The 17704-nt window shown below is 41.0% G+C and overlaps 1 protein-coding gene across 6 annotated transcripts in view; it reads right to left on the minus strand.

Moving 5' to 3' along the window:
• The window catches only part of LOC133387622 (uncharacterized), a 21837-nt gene continuing 4133 nt past the window's right edge, over window positions 1-17704 (minus strand). For all 6 annotated transcript variants that reach the window (XM_061632798.1, XM_061632796.1, XM_061632800.1 and 3 more), the window contains 10 exons: window positions 13064-13097; window positions 11300-11460; window positions 10653-10734; window positions 7646-7826; window positions 7034-7101; window positions 6812-6888; window positions 5075-5175; window positions 3955-4049; window positions 3206-3337; window positions 1-2531 (listed from right to left, as the gene is read on the minus strand). In XM_061632798.1, coding sequence (XP_061488782.1) covers window positions 2395-2531; window positions 3206-3337; window positions 3955-4049; window positions 5075-5175; window positions 6812-6888; window positions 7034-7101; window positions 7646-7826; window positions 10653-10734; window positions 11300-11460; window positions 13064-13097 — 1068 coding nt within the window. In that variant the 3' untranslated portion in view covers window positions 1-2394. The remainder of the gene's footprint in view (window positions 2532-3205; window positions 3338-3954; window positions 4050-5074; window positions 5176-6811; window positions 6889-7033; window positions 7102-7645; window positions 7827-10652; window positions 10735-11299; window positions 11461-13063; window positions 13098-17704) is intronic.

Consider the following 17704-nt stretch of genomic DNA (forward strand, 5'->3'; position numbering starts at 1 on the left):
TTTGGTTATCACAATTTTTTTATTTCTCCTCAACCCCTTCCTATTTATCAAAAACTTAAATTCCAGCAAAACCATCAGCTCTAGGGATGACCAATGTCAAATTTGTTGGTGAACACACACAGGATTTGTCCCACAAATAGTCAGTTACGTTCTTTGTGACAAACTGTTCTGTCCAGAGGTCATTAATTAAGACTTATCAGCCTACACTTCCCCAGCCCTAAAAACCACCCAGTGTGTTAAAGCAGCCCAGAACTAATAAGGTTTAGGAGTAGCCATTGCTTGCCAGCACTCTTTGAACTACAATGGAGCATCTGTTGATTTAATTCCCTGTGGGCTAATTCCCCTCCCTTCCTGTCTGTAATTCTTTTTCTTTCTGAAATTGTTTTACCCTGAAATTGGACATGCTGCCTACTGTATTTTGAAGGATTCTTTTAATACAGGCTTCCCTAGCTGTTGTGTTTTTTTTTGGGGGGGTAGTGGGAGATACAGCTTTGCTTAATGTGCTGATGTGTCACACACACACAAACTCCAACTGCTACATTATACAGTCAGAATAAGATGAGGGGATTTTGTCAGTTTTATTAGTTCCAAGCTTTCAATAGAAGCACTGACAAGCAAGAAAAAAGCCATCAGTAATCTAGTACCCTGTCTTCTGAAAATCCAGTCTACGAATTTCAGAAGAAGGGCACAGGAAAAGATTTTACACTGAGCTATTTATTCAGGCCTGTAATTTAATTCCAGTTTTTAAAAGAGTTACCAAGTCCAGACCTGGAGATCTTCTCTATTACATTTAAGAATTTTAGGGCAGTGAGGCAGACAACATCACCTCTGCTCAGAACAGCAGGTAAATAGACTGTTATTTTCGCTAGCATGGAGTACAACTTACTACAGAGGTATGAAAAAGAACAAACTAACAGTCAGTTAAGGCATTGGGCAGAAAGGTGCCCACTGTGTCACACTGTGGCAAGACTGCAAGTAGTCCCTGGGGCAGTGATTCCCCATCAAAGAAGCTAGAGAGCAAACTATACTTTGTGCAGCAAATTAATGGAATGAAGCTGACTTTAAAAAAAAAAGTGAAGGTGGCTGCAAGTTTGAGGAAAGGGGTGATGGGGGCTGCTTAATGTTTTCCCTGCATTGTTTCACTCCATGGGATTCTAAACACATGTTTCCTGCATTTGGAACCCCATGCGAGGGGTAAATAGTTGGTGAAAGGAATTTTTTAAATATCAGAAAAACAGCTGATAGTTACATAGCTCCTGCCCCAGCCCTGCTCTGCTCAAATTGGGCAGCATCCCACAACTGCCTTTCAATAAATAGAAATCAGGGTTTTATTATAAGCATTTCCTATAGTGTGGAGTTTGCCCCCACGTGTCTTGACTACTTTGGCTAGTAAGTGGTTGATGGGTCTTATTCTACAAGCTTTCAACTTGGTTTAAAAACATATCCAAATGCTGTTTACTAAGCCCAGTTACATGATATTGCTTTAAGAAAGTTCTTAAAATAAAGATGGCAACCAGGATTCTTTGATTCTATTCCTACCTCTGTCATTTCCTGAAAAAGGATCAGAAGAACATTTAGTTATTGCGTTGAGCTATATTTTGCTTACTTCACCACTTGATACAAAATTCACAAACCTTAACTCCACTACTGCTCAAACTAGTTTAGTACACTGGAAATCATAGTTCACCAGCAGCTCAACTGGCAAGAAAAAAAAAAGCTAGGTATCCCCTCTCAGACAGACGACCCTCACACACAGGTTTCGTCCCCTCCTGGGCTGTAACATGCATCAAATCACAGTAAGCCTATCCTGGGAACCTGCTAGTGTACATAGCACATCAACTGTACAAGGAGTGTAATATAATATATGCTCCCTTTTTCCTTAGTGCACTGTTTACTTCATTTCTGGTTTTGTCTCAGTGCTGAACCAGAAACACCAGGAGCTGTTGTATAGGTATGCACAGTAAAACAGATGAACAGAATCTGGTTGAAGCTGGATTGATTTCCAGAATATTTTCTCTTGCAGCTCAGCCTCAGTATTTGTTTTCAATATTGCAAATTATGACAGCTAAGAATGAGCAGTTCCTTGTAGGGAGCCAATATGCTTCACATCATACATATAAGAACCAGCAATGCAATTGTTCCTTTTCCAGAAAGGAACCCCGGAAGCTTCTGAACAGAATACACAAACCTTTCTCAAATGATTTTAGCCCCTTTCTACAAATATTTGTATGTGTCAACAACACATAGGTCATAGGTAGAGGTAACATTGTTCCTCTATCTCATGTTGCATCTGTATAGAAAGCAGTTGAGCATGTGGGATAATAGTTCACAGTTTCTCTGCTCTTTAATTTGTTTTCTCATAAGGAAGAAATGAGGCAGTTCTTAGGAGATGCTTTAAAGGTCACTCAAGCTGAGCTCAGGCAGAGTAATGGTGAGCTCACTGCTGAGCTCTCCTCTCTCCAGCATGCCACCAGCTGCCCCTCCAGGGGTACTCGTTTCCAGCTCCAAGCTTGGTATGGAAATCTTGTCACCTACAAATATAATACAAAGTAGTTAGCCCACTATTCTGAACCACTATGCAGCATCACTTTCTGAACCAAGAGTCAGTATACTGATAACATGCCCTTTACTGTTTATACAAGTGATGCCAGACACGTTTGTCAAGAGCTTCAGAAAAGCCTGCAGGCACCCAATTACAATACCCAAGAGATTATTTAGCTCATGTCAAAGGCATGAGCTGGACTTGCAAGATCTTATGGCAGAAGATGATAGTAATGTTGCAGAGGGATACAGCTCTAGATAAGGTTCTGGGAATGTCTTGAGAGCACCAGGACAGAGCTACACAGAAGAACTACAGCAGTTTACTTCAGAAAGACTGATTCACTAGGATTAGTGCCGAGAAAAAGCAAAATACAAAGAGGTTTAAAGAGACCTACTACTTCCACCTCTTCACAGAAGAATCATAAGCATCTTAATGAAATAGGGTGTGAATTCCCCTGAAGAGAATTTTTGCTTTGATGTTTCAGACTAAAAATAAACATCACAAAGTAGCATTTTCAGTATCAGTCCTTTCCTATTCCTAGGTACTCAGGCAACATCATAATTCAAAATAAATATTCAAGAGATAAACCTCACAACCCAGAGGAATAACTAAGTAATGATTTCAGTAAATATTTCAGAGTGTTCCAGTTACACCCAGTCTCACCAGAAATTTGGGCATTTTCTGGTTCACTAAAGAGTTCATCGGAGCTGACATCTGTGAGGCTGAACTCAGAGGCTGAATCGTCACTGAGAAGGGATGACAAGGCATCATCATGCAGCAATTGTCTCTTTTTTCCTAGGACACAAACATCAAGACAGATTAGGGAGGACAGCAGCTCACAGCAAATGCCAAGCTGTGTCCCAAAGCAATGTTTACCACTTAGTAACCTATTGAGAAGTTGCCTTCTTACTGTCCAAAGCCCCAGCAATCCAATCAGAGGTTGTATATGCAATGCAAGCATGATTTTTCTAATTAAGATCTTTATTGCTTCTCTAAACATCATGGTTGGCACTTTTCTATAAATCTTTGGAAAGTGTCATATGTTAAATACATAATTTATAAAATGGAGAAAAGTGAACTGCTTATCTGACTATGTATATCTCTTTCAGAGCACAATATTTCACAGTTGAAGGCAAGAAGACACAGTCAGATCAGGGTCAAAAGGGGTCTGCTGTAGCAACACTGGCACAGTGAGGGCCATTTTACACACAATATTATATTTTCCTGTACAAAGTCTGAGTAGCAAAAACACATACTTGAGAGTTTATTTTGCTACAAGACTGACAAACTGATGTGTAGCAGCTGACCAGTCCACAAACTTGAAGCAAAATGAACATTCATGCCACATTTCACATTCCTGTTCCTAACCAGAGATTACCTCCTTGTAGTGTGTTCTAAGAATAAGCACTTACTCAGATGAATGTTTTTGTCTTTCAGCGGAATAGCATACAGTTTATCCTCCAAGTGCAGACTTTTCACCTGTTCTTTTAGGTCAGTAACTGTTGTTCTGATTAAAACAAATTTAAAACCCCACTGAAATTATTAGCAGAGAGGGAAGAGGTACATATTTATAAGAGATGTGACACACTTGAAACCACAGAAATCTGAGTGACACAGTAAGTTCATGACAGCTCTGTGCTTTTAATTAAATTTAAAAAATTAATTATGTCCAAAAGTATCTGTAGGCAGTGAAATAATCAACAGTTCAGTTAAAATAAAAATGCTTCATAGATTAATAAAAGCAAGCAACGATTGACTTCAGTGACAGAAAAGCTTAGCTTATTTGAAGGACAGATTCAGTGGCTTTTCTGGTATTGCTCAGAATCATTCATGAAATTGGGAAGAACCCGGGAAAACAAGAGGAGCTGGAAAGAAAAGACAGGATCTGTTCTTCTGAATTCAAACCACTATAATGTGACTCACAACAGTTCTGTGAACTTGGGTGATAATTGCTGGAGCTGAAGCCTCCTTCATCCTCAAGAGATGAATTCTAGGAAATGAACAGGTACTGTGCTACTCAGCAAATCATCTTATGAGACCCAGGCACATTATACAGTACATGGAGGATAAGGTTATCAATGGCTATTAGTCCCAATGGCTATGTACTACCTCCAGTATCGGATCATGAGCAGTAGAGTGCTATTGTACTCATGTCCTACTTGTGGACTTCCCATAGGCATCTGTTTTTTATTATTTTCCTCATTTATTTATTTTATAATGAACAGGATCCATATGACAAAAGATTCAGATTAACAGATACGTAATGATTGCAGGTAAGTCTCCACTCCCACCAAGTACCTTCACAGGAATATATAGTACCTTCACAGGAAGGTTTCAGCCTGATCTTTGCCTTTTGCGGGGGGGGGGGGTAATGCTATGAGAATAAGAGGCCCTCTCCCATCCACCACCACACCATCTTCTGAGTGAGAGAAAAAGAAGTTATAATTTAGCAACCAAGCACATCTCAGTCCTATACAAAACTACATGCAATTATCAACTGCAGCACATATAGCATTACATGCATTTCCCTACTTGACATGACTGAGTTCCTCCTGGGTGCTCTGGGTCTCATTCCTAGCTTTGTCCAAATCCCGAGTCTGAACTTTATGACTGTTCATCAGATCTTCCAGCATCTAAGAGTAAGAAGGAACATAAACAACCATGGTTTTAACCTAGGCTTTTAGGTTTCATTTTGTTTTTAAAAGACGTCACTACATTCCCATGAAATCATACAAGTAGCAAGTGGATTAAAAGCTATTTTTTTTTAAAGTATAACCATATAGTTTCCCACTCATGTATTCTCCTGCAGTGATCAGCATATACCACAGACATAAGCAAAATGGTTAGCCCTATGTGTCCACGTTCCTACTACCACAGCACCGTGCCACATTCTCCAGGCTAGGAATCACAGCACAGCAGTATAACAGCTACATTCCAGCCTCAAGAGGGGGCCACAAGCTGCCACAATGTTGCTTGGGCCACATTTGGAAGCGGTACTAAGTCATTAACTGTGGTTAAGCAAATTAGGCTGTATACAAGCTATGTGCTTGTGTACATGACTCGAGCCCTCCCACTTCACTTCTCCCTCCATCAGGAACACAATGAAGCAGCTGACTTAGCTCTGCATTCAACCAGCACTTGTGGTTTCTCTCTAGAGAAACCATAATCTGAAGCCACAGTTTGTTCATGACTTCCCAATAGTGGCTTGTTTGGGAGAAACAAACCATGAATGCTGGTTCAGATGTAAATGTGAAGCCAGCCACTTCATGGTTTGTTTCCCTGCTGGAGGAAGGTAGGAACGAAGCAAGACAGCAACAGCTAATTGCTTAACCATAGTTAAAGGCACTGTGTTATGTTTGAATGCAGCCAGAGGCTGGTATCCCAACAAAACAGTTGCAGGTCAAGCTTCTTCGCCCCAGCTGGCTGCAGTGGACTGGCCAGGCTCCTTTAAATAAGCCCTGAGCGGACCTGATTGAGCTTTTCCTCCCTCTGGTCTGCCTACGGGCCCAACTCTTGTCAGAGCTAAGCAGCCAGCTCCTTGGCTCTTATTGGAGTTCCACCCCTTCCACCGACCAGTGCCAAGGTGCTCCCTGGCACGCTGACCCTCCGCCCCCCCCCCAGGCCTCACCACCTCACAAATTTGGTCCCAGGCGAGTCCCAGGGACTGGTGACTTCTGTTAGCATAATGATTTCCATTTGCACAACAGAACTTCTGGGAACCCCCAGAACAGATTTAGGGGATGGTGCAAGGAAAGGAAAGATCTGTTGCACAGCCAGAAGTTCTTGCACTAGCAGAACTACTTTGTTGAATACCGCCAGAGTGTTTAAGCAGTTGGAGAAATGCAGCAATGTTTTGGTGGCTACCTGTGCCCCACTTCCTACACTCAATCAAAGCAGCACTGGTGTATGTTTTCTCTGCACCTTCCTATGTCCACACTCTCTTCTGGTGTTAAAGCCAGAAGAGGACATCACACATACATCAAGACCAACAGTAGCTATAGTGCAGCAATCTTTCCATAGCTTGAGGAACCATCACCACAGAGGAAGAGCAATTGAGCAAGTAGATTCGAAGCTGAATGACTACTTCTGGAACTGTGTATTTGCTAGAGCCACCTAGCTTGTAGATGCAGTCCCATGTGGCTCTAATCAGTCAGTCATCTCAATACTGTCTGTCTAATATAGATTTTAAACATCTTGGGTAGGGACTGCATCCCTTCTCTATGGCACAAAATGAATGGGTAGCATCAAGAAGCCTTCTTCACAACATACCTTACAGTATCGACTTTGGGTCCTTTTAATCTCATGAGTTGCTGACACTTGGTTGAACAGATCATCTTCTTGTTGATCTAAAGAGTGCAATAAGCCATGTCATTTTCTCAGCTGCACATATCTTTCCTTTTTCTCCACCAGGCCCACAAGGCACCTAGTCTTTAGCCTAATAGTTATTACAGTATACAGACCAGGGGAGCAGGAGCACCAAACAGTACTTACCGAGTTTGTGTTTTAGGTGTTCTATCTCTCTTCTGATGCACTTGTACTCTTGCCACAGGACTTTCTTGCTAGAGTAAGGAGGAAATCAAAAACAGAAGCAATAAGACAATAGGGATTTACAGCAAAGGACACACTACAAAATCCATTCCAAATTCAGCTAATGTTTTAAAATATTGTTAACAGTGTTGACACGTATAAACTGGCTCCATGCCATTCTGATTTCTAGAGAAAAGGCAATCCTGAGATCAACCAAGCCACCCTGTTGGTCCTCTATAGATTAGGAATGCGTGGAAAAGACATTTCTAGCCTGCAGAAATGCATCTAGGTAACACAATTCACTACAAGTGGCTATTAGAACAGCAACTCTTAATTCTTACTCTTAATAACCAACAACCCCATTCAAGGCATTTGGTAGAAGCCACAGTACATTCAAGTCTTTGAAGACATGCCCAGATTCCAAATGACACACTAACCTTATTCCAACGAATAATATTTTACAAATGGCATTTGGAAAAATACTGCTCTTTGTTCACCACTCACACTGTCCCACTCATCTCTAATCTCACTATGGATAAAGCCAAGTTGCTTTTGCTTGACAATTCAAAACCTGACCTCTCCAGCATATCTTGCATGACGCCAGGGCTGGAAAGTGGATCAGGGGTGCAGTCACCATCTGACTGCTGAAACACTTGCTGCCGAAGACTAAGGAGCTCACTCTTCAGCCCTTCCATCCTGCATCCCAGCACTGATTCTAAGCCGCCGTGGGGATTGTGCTGCAGTCGATCCAACTCTTCTGCAACAATAAGTAGGGCAGGAGAAAATTAGCTAATAGTACTCCCCTTGGCTGCTGAGGCGATACAGTGGCCCTGGTGCCAAATTCATTGTTGGGGCAAGGCACTTCACTAACTGCACTAGAGAGATGTTTGTCCCCATCTGAGTACCATGGAGCAGACAAGAGTGCTGACAGACTTAAAGGCAGTGTGACTTCAGATATGAGGAAGTAGTGGGGGCAGGGGGAAAAGGCTAGATTCTTAGGTACCATTCTCCGTATGATCACAGATTTTCTGATAAGATGGGATGTATCCTCCACAGGCTGCTAGCCCAAGGTTGTTATCCAAGCAAGCCCAAAAAGGCTGGGGATTCCTGCCTCACAGAATGTCCTGTTATTGGTCCCATGAAGATGAAATCTCAGGGTGTTAAATATTCCCCAGCTCTCAAATTCCATTAAATTAAGTCAGCCAGATTCCAAACCATTCAGCCTTTTATGGCATAAACATGAACACATCCTTGAACTCCTCCAAAAAAGCTATGAACTCTCTATACTCAGACTACATAGCTGATTGTTCAGAAACAATCATTAATCTGTTAACAGCTTCCCTTCCCAATGAGATGGCTGCACACCTCAATCATTCTGCAGGCCACTTCAACTTTTTCTTTTTTCTTTTACTAACTACAGAAGGCCACATGGCTATTTAACCACAGAAAAGCATCTGTGGGACAATATCAACTCCTTGTTTTCTTTTTATCCTATCTGCTGAAGACCCCTTCCTCTCTACTCTACAGATCCCTCTGAATTCTGCTTATCCTCCACTCCACAGCACCTCTGTCTGCCCTATCACAAGGCTTGCATTGGACTGCCTTCAAGTCGATCCCGACTTATGGCGACCCCATGAATAGGGTTTTCATGGTAAGCAGTATTCAGAGGTAGTTTTACCATTGCCTTCCTCTGAGGCTGAGAGGCAGTGACTGGCCCAAGGTCACCCAGTGAGCTTTATGGCTATGGGGGGACTCGAACCCTGATCTCCCAGGTCATAGTCCACCACTATGCCACACTGGCTTGCATTACCAACTTTCAAATATCTCTCTTGTTTTTCTTATCAACAGGGGCCTCTGCAGTCCTATTTCCCAATTAAACCCGCCTTCTCTATATGTACCCCACAGCACTTTCCTCTCGGTGGGTGTTATTCAATGCTAGACCTACTCAGAGTAGACCCACTGAAGTTAACAGACATGACTAACTTTATTTCCTTGGGTCTACTCTAAGCAGAACATAGTTTAATGCAATGCTGTGCCACTACTATTTGGTGTTAATAGGCTACAGCATTTTTATTTCACTGATCTCTCTATACTCCCCATCTTCCAGCTGCCCCCTTTTTCTTTTTCCTCAACCAGAAGACGGTCTCCATTTCTCAGCTTACTTTCTCTACTCAGCAGCACTCGCTTAAGTCATCTCCTTCCAGCAGTCCAAAGGCCTCTGCATCCTATATTACCAACTTCTGCAGAGTTTGTCTTACCAAGGGCAGTTCCTTACTGAATTTAGTGGCACTGGCATATAAGGCTTTGGTTCAGGAATGGGAATCTTTTTCACCCTGAGGGCTGCATTCCCTCTGGGCACCCTTCCACAGACCACATGCCAGTGATTGGCAGGGCCAGAGACAAAATTGGGGGAGGAAGGAAAGAATGTAAATTTTAGCTTTGTTTCTATACACACATACCCCTTTCTCTACTCCATCCAAGCAAGCAAGCATCATGATCAGAGTTCAAAGACACCTTCCAGCCAGGAAAAAACACTCAAGGAGGGTGTCAAGCAAGGTCAGTTCATGGTGTGGCCTGGGGAGAGTCCCAAGGGCCAGACCTGGAGGGCCATATTTGTCTCTCATGCCCAAGGCTCCTTACCACGTTTTATTTCTCCCAGCAATTCACCCCAGTAAAGAAATATGATGCATTGGTAGGCTGTGCACTGTAGCTAGCTAGCTACAACAGGCTGGAAAAACTGGTAGTAACTATACCATGTGCCTCTGAATCCAGGGACAGTATAGCGATGCAGGTATTCTCCCATCCCATCTTCTATTTTTGATGAGCTTTGGCAGCTCTTAGATGTTCCCACAAAGGTGCAAGGAAGGACCGTAAACCGTGAATTCCCCTAGGAGCCACCGTCAACCCACAAGCCTTATGTTGTGCAAGTCTGGTCTAGAGAAACTGCTTGGAGAGTTCAAAGAAAAACAGTTGTTCTGACAAGCCAATTCGGAGTATGAACGGGAGAATCTTCCAGCAGCTTCATTGGCTTTCAATTTGTTTCTGGGTCCAATTCAAAAATGTTGATTATTAGTTTAACACTCTAAATGGCTTAGGAGCAGGCTATCTAAAGGATCTTCTCTCCCATATGAGCCTCCCCACTCATTAACATCTGCTGGAGAGGCTCTCCTTCATGTCTCAGTGTATGAATATGGTAGGCTGGGCAGTGGACAAAGCCTTCTCTGTAGTTGCACCTAGGCTATGGGGACCACTTCTGAAGTCCACTTCCTCCCTGCTTGCCGTCCATCAGCTTGTAAAGACTATCCTCTTTTGGCAGCTATTTGGCTTGCCAAGCTGCTGCTCTTTGAAACTTCCTGATTTGAGGCTTTATCTGCGAGTGTGCACTTTCTTATATTGTGTTTTTCTTAAATTGTTATTGTTGCCATTTTGTAACATTTTAAAAGAAAAGGAAGGTATAAATGTTTTAAATAAAATAAATAAACTGGTGCTCCTTTAGCATTTAGAAGTAAATCTTTATTTTAACAGACCAAACAGTCAAGGAAGGAGAGTGGCTCTTGTAGAGGGATTGACAAATGGGACTTACCTTCTAGGTGACTGATACTCTGCTGCTGCAATTCCTTCTCTTGTTTCAGCCGTTGTACTGCCTGGGTGAGGGACTCTATGACCTGAAGAGAAAGACAGGAGAACCAGTGTCATGGGAACAGTAAATGCCATCTAACCAAGGGGCTCTCAGAACCTTAGGCTGGAGCATAATATGCAAGAAAAGCTATTTCTAGTCAAATAATTGATTTGAGGATGTGTATTATCCCTCTGTGGATATCTCCTGTCTTGATTTAAATATCACACATTCTCCAAGGACTAGAGGATGGCATTCATGAAATCTCCCACTATCTTAACTTCACAACAGGCCTGCAACGTGAAACACAGCGACTTGCCCAAGTTATACAGTGAGCATCATGGCTGAACAGGGACTTAGAACCCAGATCTGTCTGCTTTAAGTCCAACTATTAACTGTAGGGCACTATCTTCTCCTGTGCAACACTTTGCATGTGGTTTTGCTGAATTCACTGTTTTTAATAGCTCTCCAACTGATTAATTTTGAAAAGTCAAAGACACTGACAATCCCTTCAAAAAAGGTTTGCAAGAAGGCAATAGTGAGTATGTTGCATAAACAAGCCTCTTCTCCACCCCATAGCAGGGAGGCTTGCATGTCACTGCAGTGTTGCTTACCTGGGCTTGCGAATGCAGTTGTTTGCTGATGGCTGAAAGCTCCTCAGTGGCCATTCTACAGCATGGGTGAGCTCCACATGTGAAATGCAGGGGTGATGGTCCAGTCTGTGGCTCAGTCAGAACAGTACTCTCAGTATTTATTCTGTCTAGCAACAAATCAGCTGTTGGGATGGAAAGCAACATACCTGACCAGTCTATCAAGTACGGAAATTTTCAAGAATTGGTTTTATCTCTTTATAGGCCCTAACAGCTCAATGCAAAGTCAGGGTGTAGAGATGATATCCGACTTTAAGTTTCTGTTCCCTCACTCTCTCCCTATGTTCTATCTAATATGCCTGGATGTCAGATGATTATCTTAATATTTAAAAGTCAGAATTTATTATTTCCCCCCTCAAAATCTTCACTTTTGCCTTTTCTTCCAATTGGCAACATTATCCTTCAATCTAAGCCAATTAAGAATATGAAACAGCATTCAGACATCAGGGTTAAGCCATAGTTAATTGTTTCCAATGTGTGACCCAATCATGCCTTCTCAGTGGTGGCTATTCATGGAATGCTCTCCCCTGGGACCTGGCACCATCACAATCTGCTTTTAGACACCAGACAAAAACATTCTTATTCATGTATTTTAGGTTGTACTTTGTGTTTAATGCTTGTTCTTGTAAGTCACTTTGTGTTTCACTTTTCAGAAAAAAAAGACTAATAAATATAATGAAATAATGTCCATTTCACTCCTCCCAACTACCACACAGGAGAAACAAACCACAATCCCTGGCAGCATTGCAAATGAACTAGGTATAATGGCTTCTTCTGTGCCAAACAAATCACAATCAATAAGCCAAGAACAGATGTTGTCTACAGATCATAGGTTGTTTGGAGCAAAAGGAGCCATGATACCAGGTTCAGTTGCAGTGCTAAGCCAAGGATTGTGGTTTGCTTCTCCCTAGAGCTAGCAGGGAGGAGCGAAGTGGGTGTGATTGGCTCATGCACAGAAAGCCATTAACTGCAACATCCAAACGTGCCCCAAGCATAATCTCCGATCCTCCTTAATATCATTGTCTCTTTTTGCCTCGCATCAGTGCTTTCATTAATATTTACCTATATTGATTTCTCTCTAGTCACTACAATCACACTATTCAACCAAGTGTGCTGTTTCTTGTTCGTGTGCACTCTTGTACAGCCCTTCATGTGGAGTTTTTCCCCTTTAAAAATTCAGCTGTCCTCCTTTCTCTTTTAAGAAATTAAGACCTTTTCTGTTGGTATTCTATTGGATTTCAACTCTTTCCTACTCAGATTAATTATTATATACTTTTAACTCTTTCCTCATTTTATTACCTCCCAGCTAGCACAAGGTTTCCCAGCTTTCCATTTGTACCATTTTTTAAAAAAAATCTGAGTCTGTGGGTAGAGAATTGTCATAACTTTCTATTGCACCTAGTGCATGTTAGGTGCTATTATAAACTACCACCAATGATGTAGATTGAAATTACAATTAGTTTTTAAAAGCAAAGCCTTGAGTTGAAGAAGAATTCCCTTGCTGGATCAGACCCAGGTCCACCTAGCCTTGCATACAGTTTACAGTGACAGCCAGTAAAGTGCTTCTAGGTGCTTACAAACAAGACATGAAGGCAGTGCCCTGCCCTTATCATTTGCTCCCAGACTCTACACACACTAGAATCAACAAAGAGCTCTCTAATCTTAAACTTCAAAAATTCCAAGCATTAAGGAGATCTTCCCATCTAAAAAAGGGGCTTTAGAAATTACCTTTGGAAGAGATGTTGGCAGTGTTCAGACGTTGCTGGAACAGAAGCAATATGGGATAATAAGTTTTAACATGTTTCAAATAATCTTTGACAACATTAACACCAAACACATGCTGCACATTGCTTCCACCAAGGGACACTATATTAAATCCAAGTTAGCAAGTACTGTATAAAAACTTGAAAAGGAGCAGGCAAGACAAAATGCTCTTATTATAATGCCTTCAATGGGCACGTGACATTAACACATATAGCCTAAAGGAAGTCTGCACAATGTCATAATATCACATTTTCTAGGCATTGACAGCAACTGTCATTTAATAGCTTGGCCAACTAAAGACCAAAGAAATATTTCAAATACCTTTATTTACAAAATTTCAAAGCTTCTTTTTACCTCCCATTCCCAAAGTGGTGTACAAAATGGACAAGACATCTTAAAACCACAGCCTAAAAATTAGAAAAACTATAACAATACAAACATATGAACTAAGCAGCTTAACAGCAGGAACGCACACAGTAGGGTTAATTTCCAAAAGCAGAACAAAGTTAATAAAAACCCCACAAAAATGGTTTGACCTGTATCCAGAATGCCATGAGAGGGAGTTAAATGAACAGCTCTTAGAGGTTAGTTACAAAGCTCAGAGAAGCCCTGCTTTTCTCATCTGGCCTCCATTATGTGATAGAATTTGAAGCAGAGCTTCACTGGTAAACTTTAAAGGTAAATTTAAAAACAGTAACAATCATGGGGGAGAGGCTTCCCCAAGATATCTCTGTCCAAACTGTTAGAGATTAAAACTTGTATCTTGCGGAGGGAGGGCTTGGACGCCAAGAAAGATGGCAGCGTAGGGTGAGAGTTCCCCAGCTCCCATCATTAATGCCCTTAATCACAGAAAAAAACAGCTTGTTTGTTTATCAAACAAATTTCCCTTTTGGAGCATGCTCTGGGGACAGCAGAGAAATAAAAACCTGGACCTTACAGGATATTTTAAACCAACGGGAAGGATACTGATTTCGAGACCGGCTGAAGACAGACTCCCAACTAACTCCAAAATGGCAACGAACGTGAGTAAAACCTCTATTGGTGCGCAAACAGAGGCAGAGGTGGGCACCCCTGAAACAATTGCGGGGATAATTAAGGAGGAAATTTCAAAGCACTTGCAGTCCCTTAAACAAGATTTGATGGCTAGCTGGGTGTCAATACTAGAGGAAAAACTGGGAAATGTGACCAAAATAATAGACGCTGTGGAAAGAACTATGACCCAAATGGAGGAGACGCTTAGGGGATCAAGATACCAAATTTAAAATATTAAAGAAAGACCACATAATTATTAAATTTAAACTGGAAGACCTGGAAAACAGAAATAGAAGATCCAACCTTCATTTTAGAGGGGTGGAGAAAAAGGAGGAACAGGACAATGTTAAAAAATTTCTTACAAAACGGCTGACAACACTGCTGCCAGATTTTCCCCTGGAGGAGGAAGACTTCGAAAGAGCCCATAGAACCTTTGGACCAATGCGCAAAGAAAGCCGCAGGGACACAGTAGTCTGTTCTGCCAAATACTCCAAGAAAGAGGCTTTACTTAAAAATCTCAGAGAGAAGGGTGAAGTTAAATATAAAGACTCCACAATTACTGTACTCCAAGATCTTGCCCCAGAGACGTTAGAGAGAAGAAGAAATCTGAGACCTGATACACTTATATTGCAAAAAGCAGGGCTAAAATACTATTGGGGTTCCCATTTAAACCTATAGTTCCCTACAAAGGGATTACACACATGGTATCTACAGAAACAGAGGTAGCAAATATATTAAAAATATTACAGTTGGAACAACCAGAAGGAGAAAGAGAATCAGAAAAAAGGGATCAGGTTGGAGAAGCAGAATTAGAAGAGGACAACGAGGATTTTGAACTGATCAGGTGAAAAAGGCAGAACAGAGGAAGACTGGAAAACAGAGGAAAAGGAATGTACCCCGTTTGAGAATTCAAATCTGCAACGCAGTCTTAGAAATCTTCCAAACAGACGCAGATGAGGAGCATCAGATCATCGTAATAGTTCCAAGCAGAGTTATATCTAAGTTGAGTTTGTGCAAAATGTAAACTAAAGGTCCAGGTTGGCTTGTGTGAGTCTGAGCCACTTCCTCCCTGCCCATTAATATTATTTTATTTTATTCCTTTTTTTAAGGGCATATAAAAATAAAGGCTGGAATAAGGTCTTGTCCCACGTTATCATCCTATGAGGTAATAGGTCGAATCCCTGCGAGGTATAATTTTTTTTTAATATTTCAAAAACTGGAAGTAGAAATTAATTTACTGGGTGACACAGAAGTGCACCTGAGGGGAAAAGAACCAGGCTTCTAAAAAAAAAGGAGGGGTGAGGTAAAAGAGGGGAGGCACGGGAAGGGGTTAAGTAGTTAAGTTACAGTTCAGTGAAAACAGAGTTAAATTAGAAGAAAAAGGTGAGGTTCTATTCAAGATTTGTATTACAACATGAGAATTTCAACACTTAATATTAAAGGGATGGGCACGGTCATTAAAAGAAACAGATTAACCAAACTAATAAGAGATTTACACCCTAATGTACTGATGTTACAAGAGACACATAAGGCCAAAATGGCAGATGGATTTCTAAAGGGCACTCAATGGAAACATAACTTCCTGGCAAAAGGGACCAGTAAGACCAGAGGAGTGGCATTTCTTATCATGAAAGCCTTGATTTTGAACCCAGCAGACAAATGTTAGACCCTCAGGGTAGATTTATCTTTGTAGAAGGAATGTTGGAAGGGTGTTTGAAAACCACTTTTGTGACTTGCTATGCTCCAAACAAAGGACAAATGCATTTTTTCCAAAAAATTGTTGAGGAAGCTACACAAATTCACAGAGGCAAATATAATTCTAGGGGGAGACTTAAATCTGAATATGCAGGAGTTTAATCCTAATAAACTGACAAAAGGACAGGACACTTTAAGAATTTCTAAAAACTCAATGATAGGGAGAAAAATGACCCTCAATTTAAAACAGGTTGTAAATTTCTATACTCTGATACATAAAACAGGCGTAAGGGAAGTATGGTCAGAAGACTTTAGCCATTCTTTTTACTCTAGACCACACAGAACTTTGTTTGGTTGGATGCTATTATAGTCTCAGAACAAGTACTTCCACTAGTACAGCAAATAGAGATAGGAACAATTCAAGTCACTGACCATTCTCCAGTAACTGCGGAGATCATGAGTAACACATCTGAAAAAAAGTCTGTCCAAGATGCAAGTTGCACCCAACACTTCTCTCCTCTCTTCAGAGTACAACTAAAATTCAAGAAGGGCTGGAGAACTATTTTAAAGATAATATGGATGAAGGAATCAGGAAAGAAACTAGATGCGAAGCAATGAAAGCAGTGATCAGGGGTCAGTATATAAGTGAATGGGGGTTTATTCAATGTACATGTAAAGAACAAAAAAAGAAATTAGAGAGGGAGCTACAAGACTTAGTGGCTCGTTATAAAGCAACAGGTTCGCAAAGTATCAGACAAGAGATGAAAAAGAAACGATCAGAAATTGATTTAGCTGAAATAGATAAAACAATGGTAAACATGCTTTATGGTAAACAAAAATATTATGAACACGAAGGCAAAGGAACAAAACATTTAGCTAAGAGAGTTAAAGAAAGGAGGAGGGAAAACCGTATCCGCTGTTTAAAACTAAGAGAATCTAACACCCTAACAAATAATAATACACAAATAGGAGAGGAACTAGCTAAATTCTATGAGAAGCTATACAGCAAAAAAAAAGTGAAGGAGCAGAATATACAAGATTACATGGACAGGATCAGACTCCCAACATTAACAGAGTTAGACAGAGTAATGCTTGAAGATTCAATCTCTGAAGAAGAGGTAGGGGCAGCAATAAAGGCATTATAAGTAACTAAAGCACCAGGACCCGATGGATTCACCAATAGTTTTTATAAACTTTATGGTACCATTCTCATTCCTCACATGACTAGATTATATAACACAATGACGACAGGGGCAAGGATGCCCCCAACTTGGTCTGCATCGCATACTGTATTGCTACTGAAACCAGATAAAAATCCAACTCTTCCAGATTCATACCGTCCAATATCTCCATTAAACACTGATTACAAAATTTTGCAGCAGTCCTTGCTAATAGACTGAAAGCAGTGATTACCAAATTGGTTCATGCAGATCAATACGGATTTATTCCTGGAAGGTACATAGCAGACCCAGTACGCTGTCTATTTAGTATAATAAAAGTGTGCCGACTCAAGGGGCTTCTTTGGCCATAGTGGCACTGGATATTTATAAAGCATTTGATAGTGTGAATTGGAAGTTCTTATTAAAAGCACTGAAAAAAAATCCAATTTGGCCCTAAATTCATCTCAGCAATGCAAGCCATCTATACTTTGTCCACCACAACTATAAAATACAATGGGATGGAATCTAGAACTATAGTTACAAGCAGGTACAAAACAAGATTGCCCACTGTCTCCTTTACTTTTTACCCTTGTGATAGAATTTCTGGCTAGTAGACTTACAGAGAATAACAAGATAGTTGGAATTAGAGTGGTTCAAGGACATCTAATCAGCTTATATGCTGACGATATGTTGCTTATGTTATCTAATCCAAAAGAAG

Source organism: Rhineura floridana, chromosome 6 (genome assembly GCF_030035675.1).
Source record: "Rhineura floridana isolate rRhiFlo1 chromosome 6, rRhiFlo1.hap2, whole genome shotgun sequence".
Taxonomy (NCBI): Eukaryota; Metazoa; Chordata; class Lepidosauria; order Squamata; family Rhineuridae; genus Rhineura; species Rhineura floridana.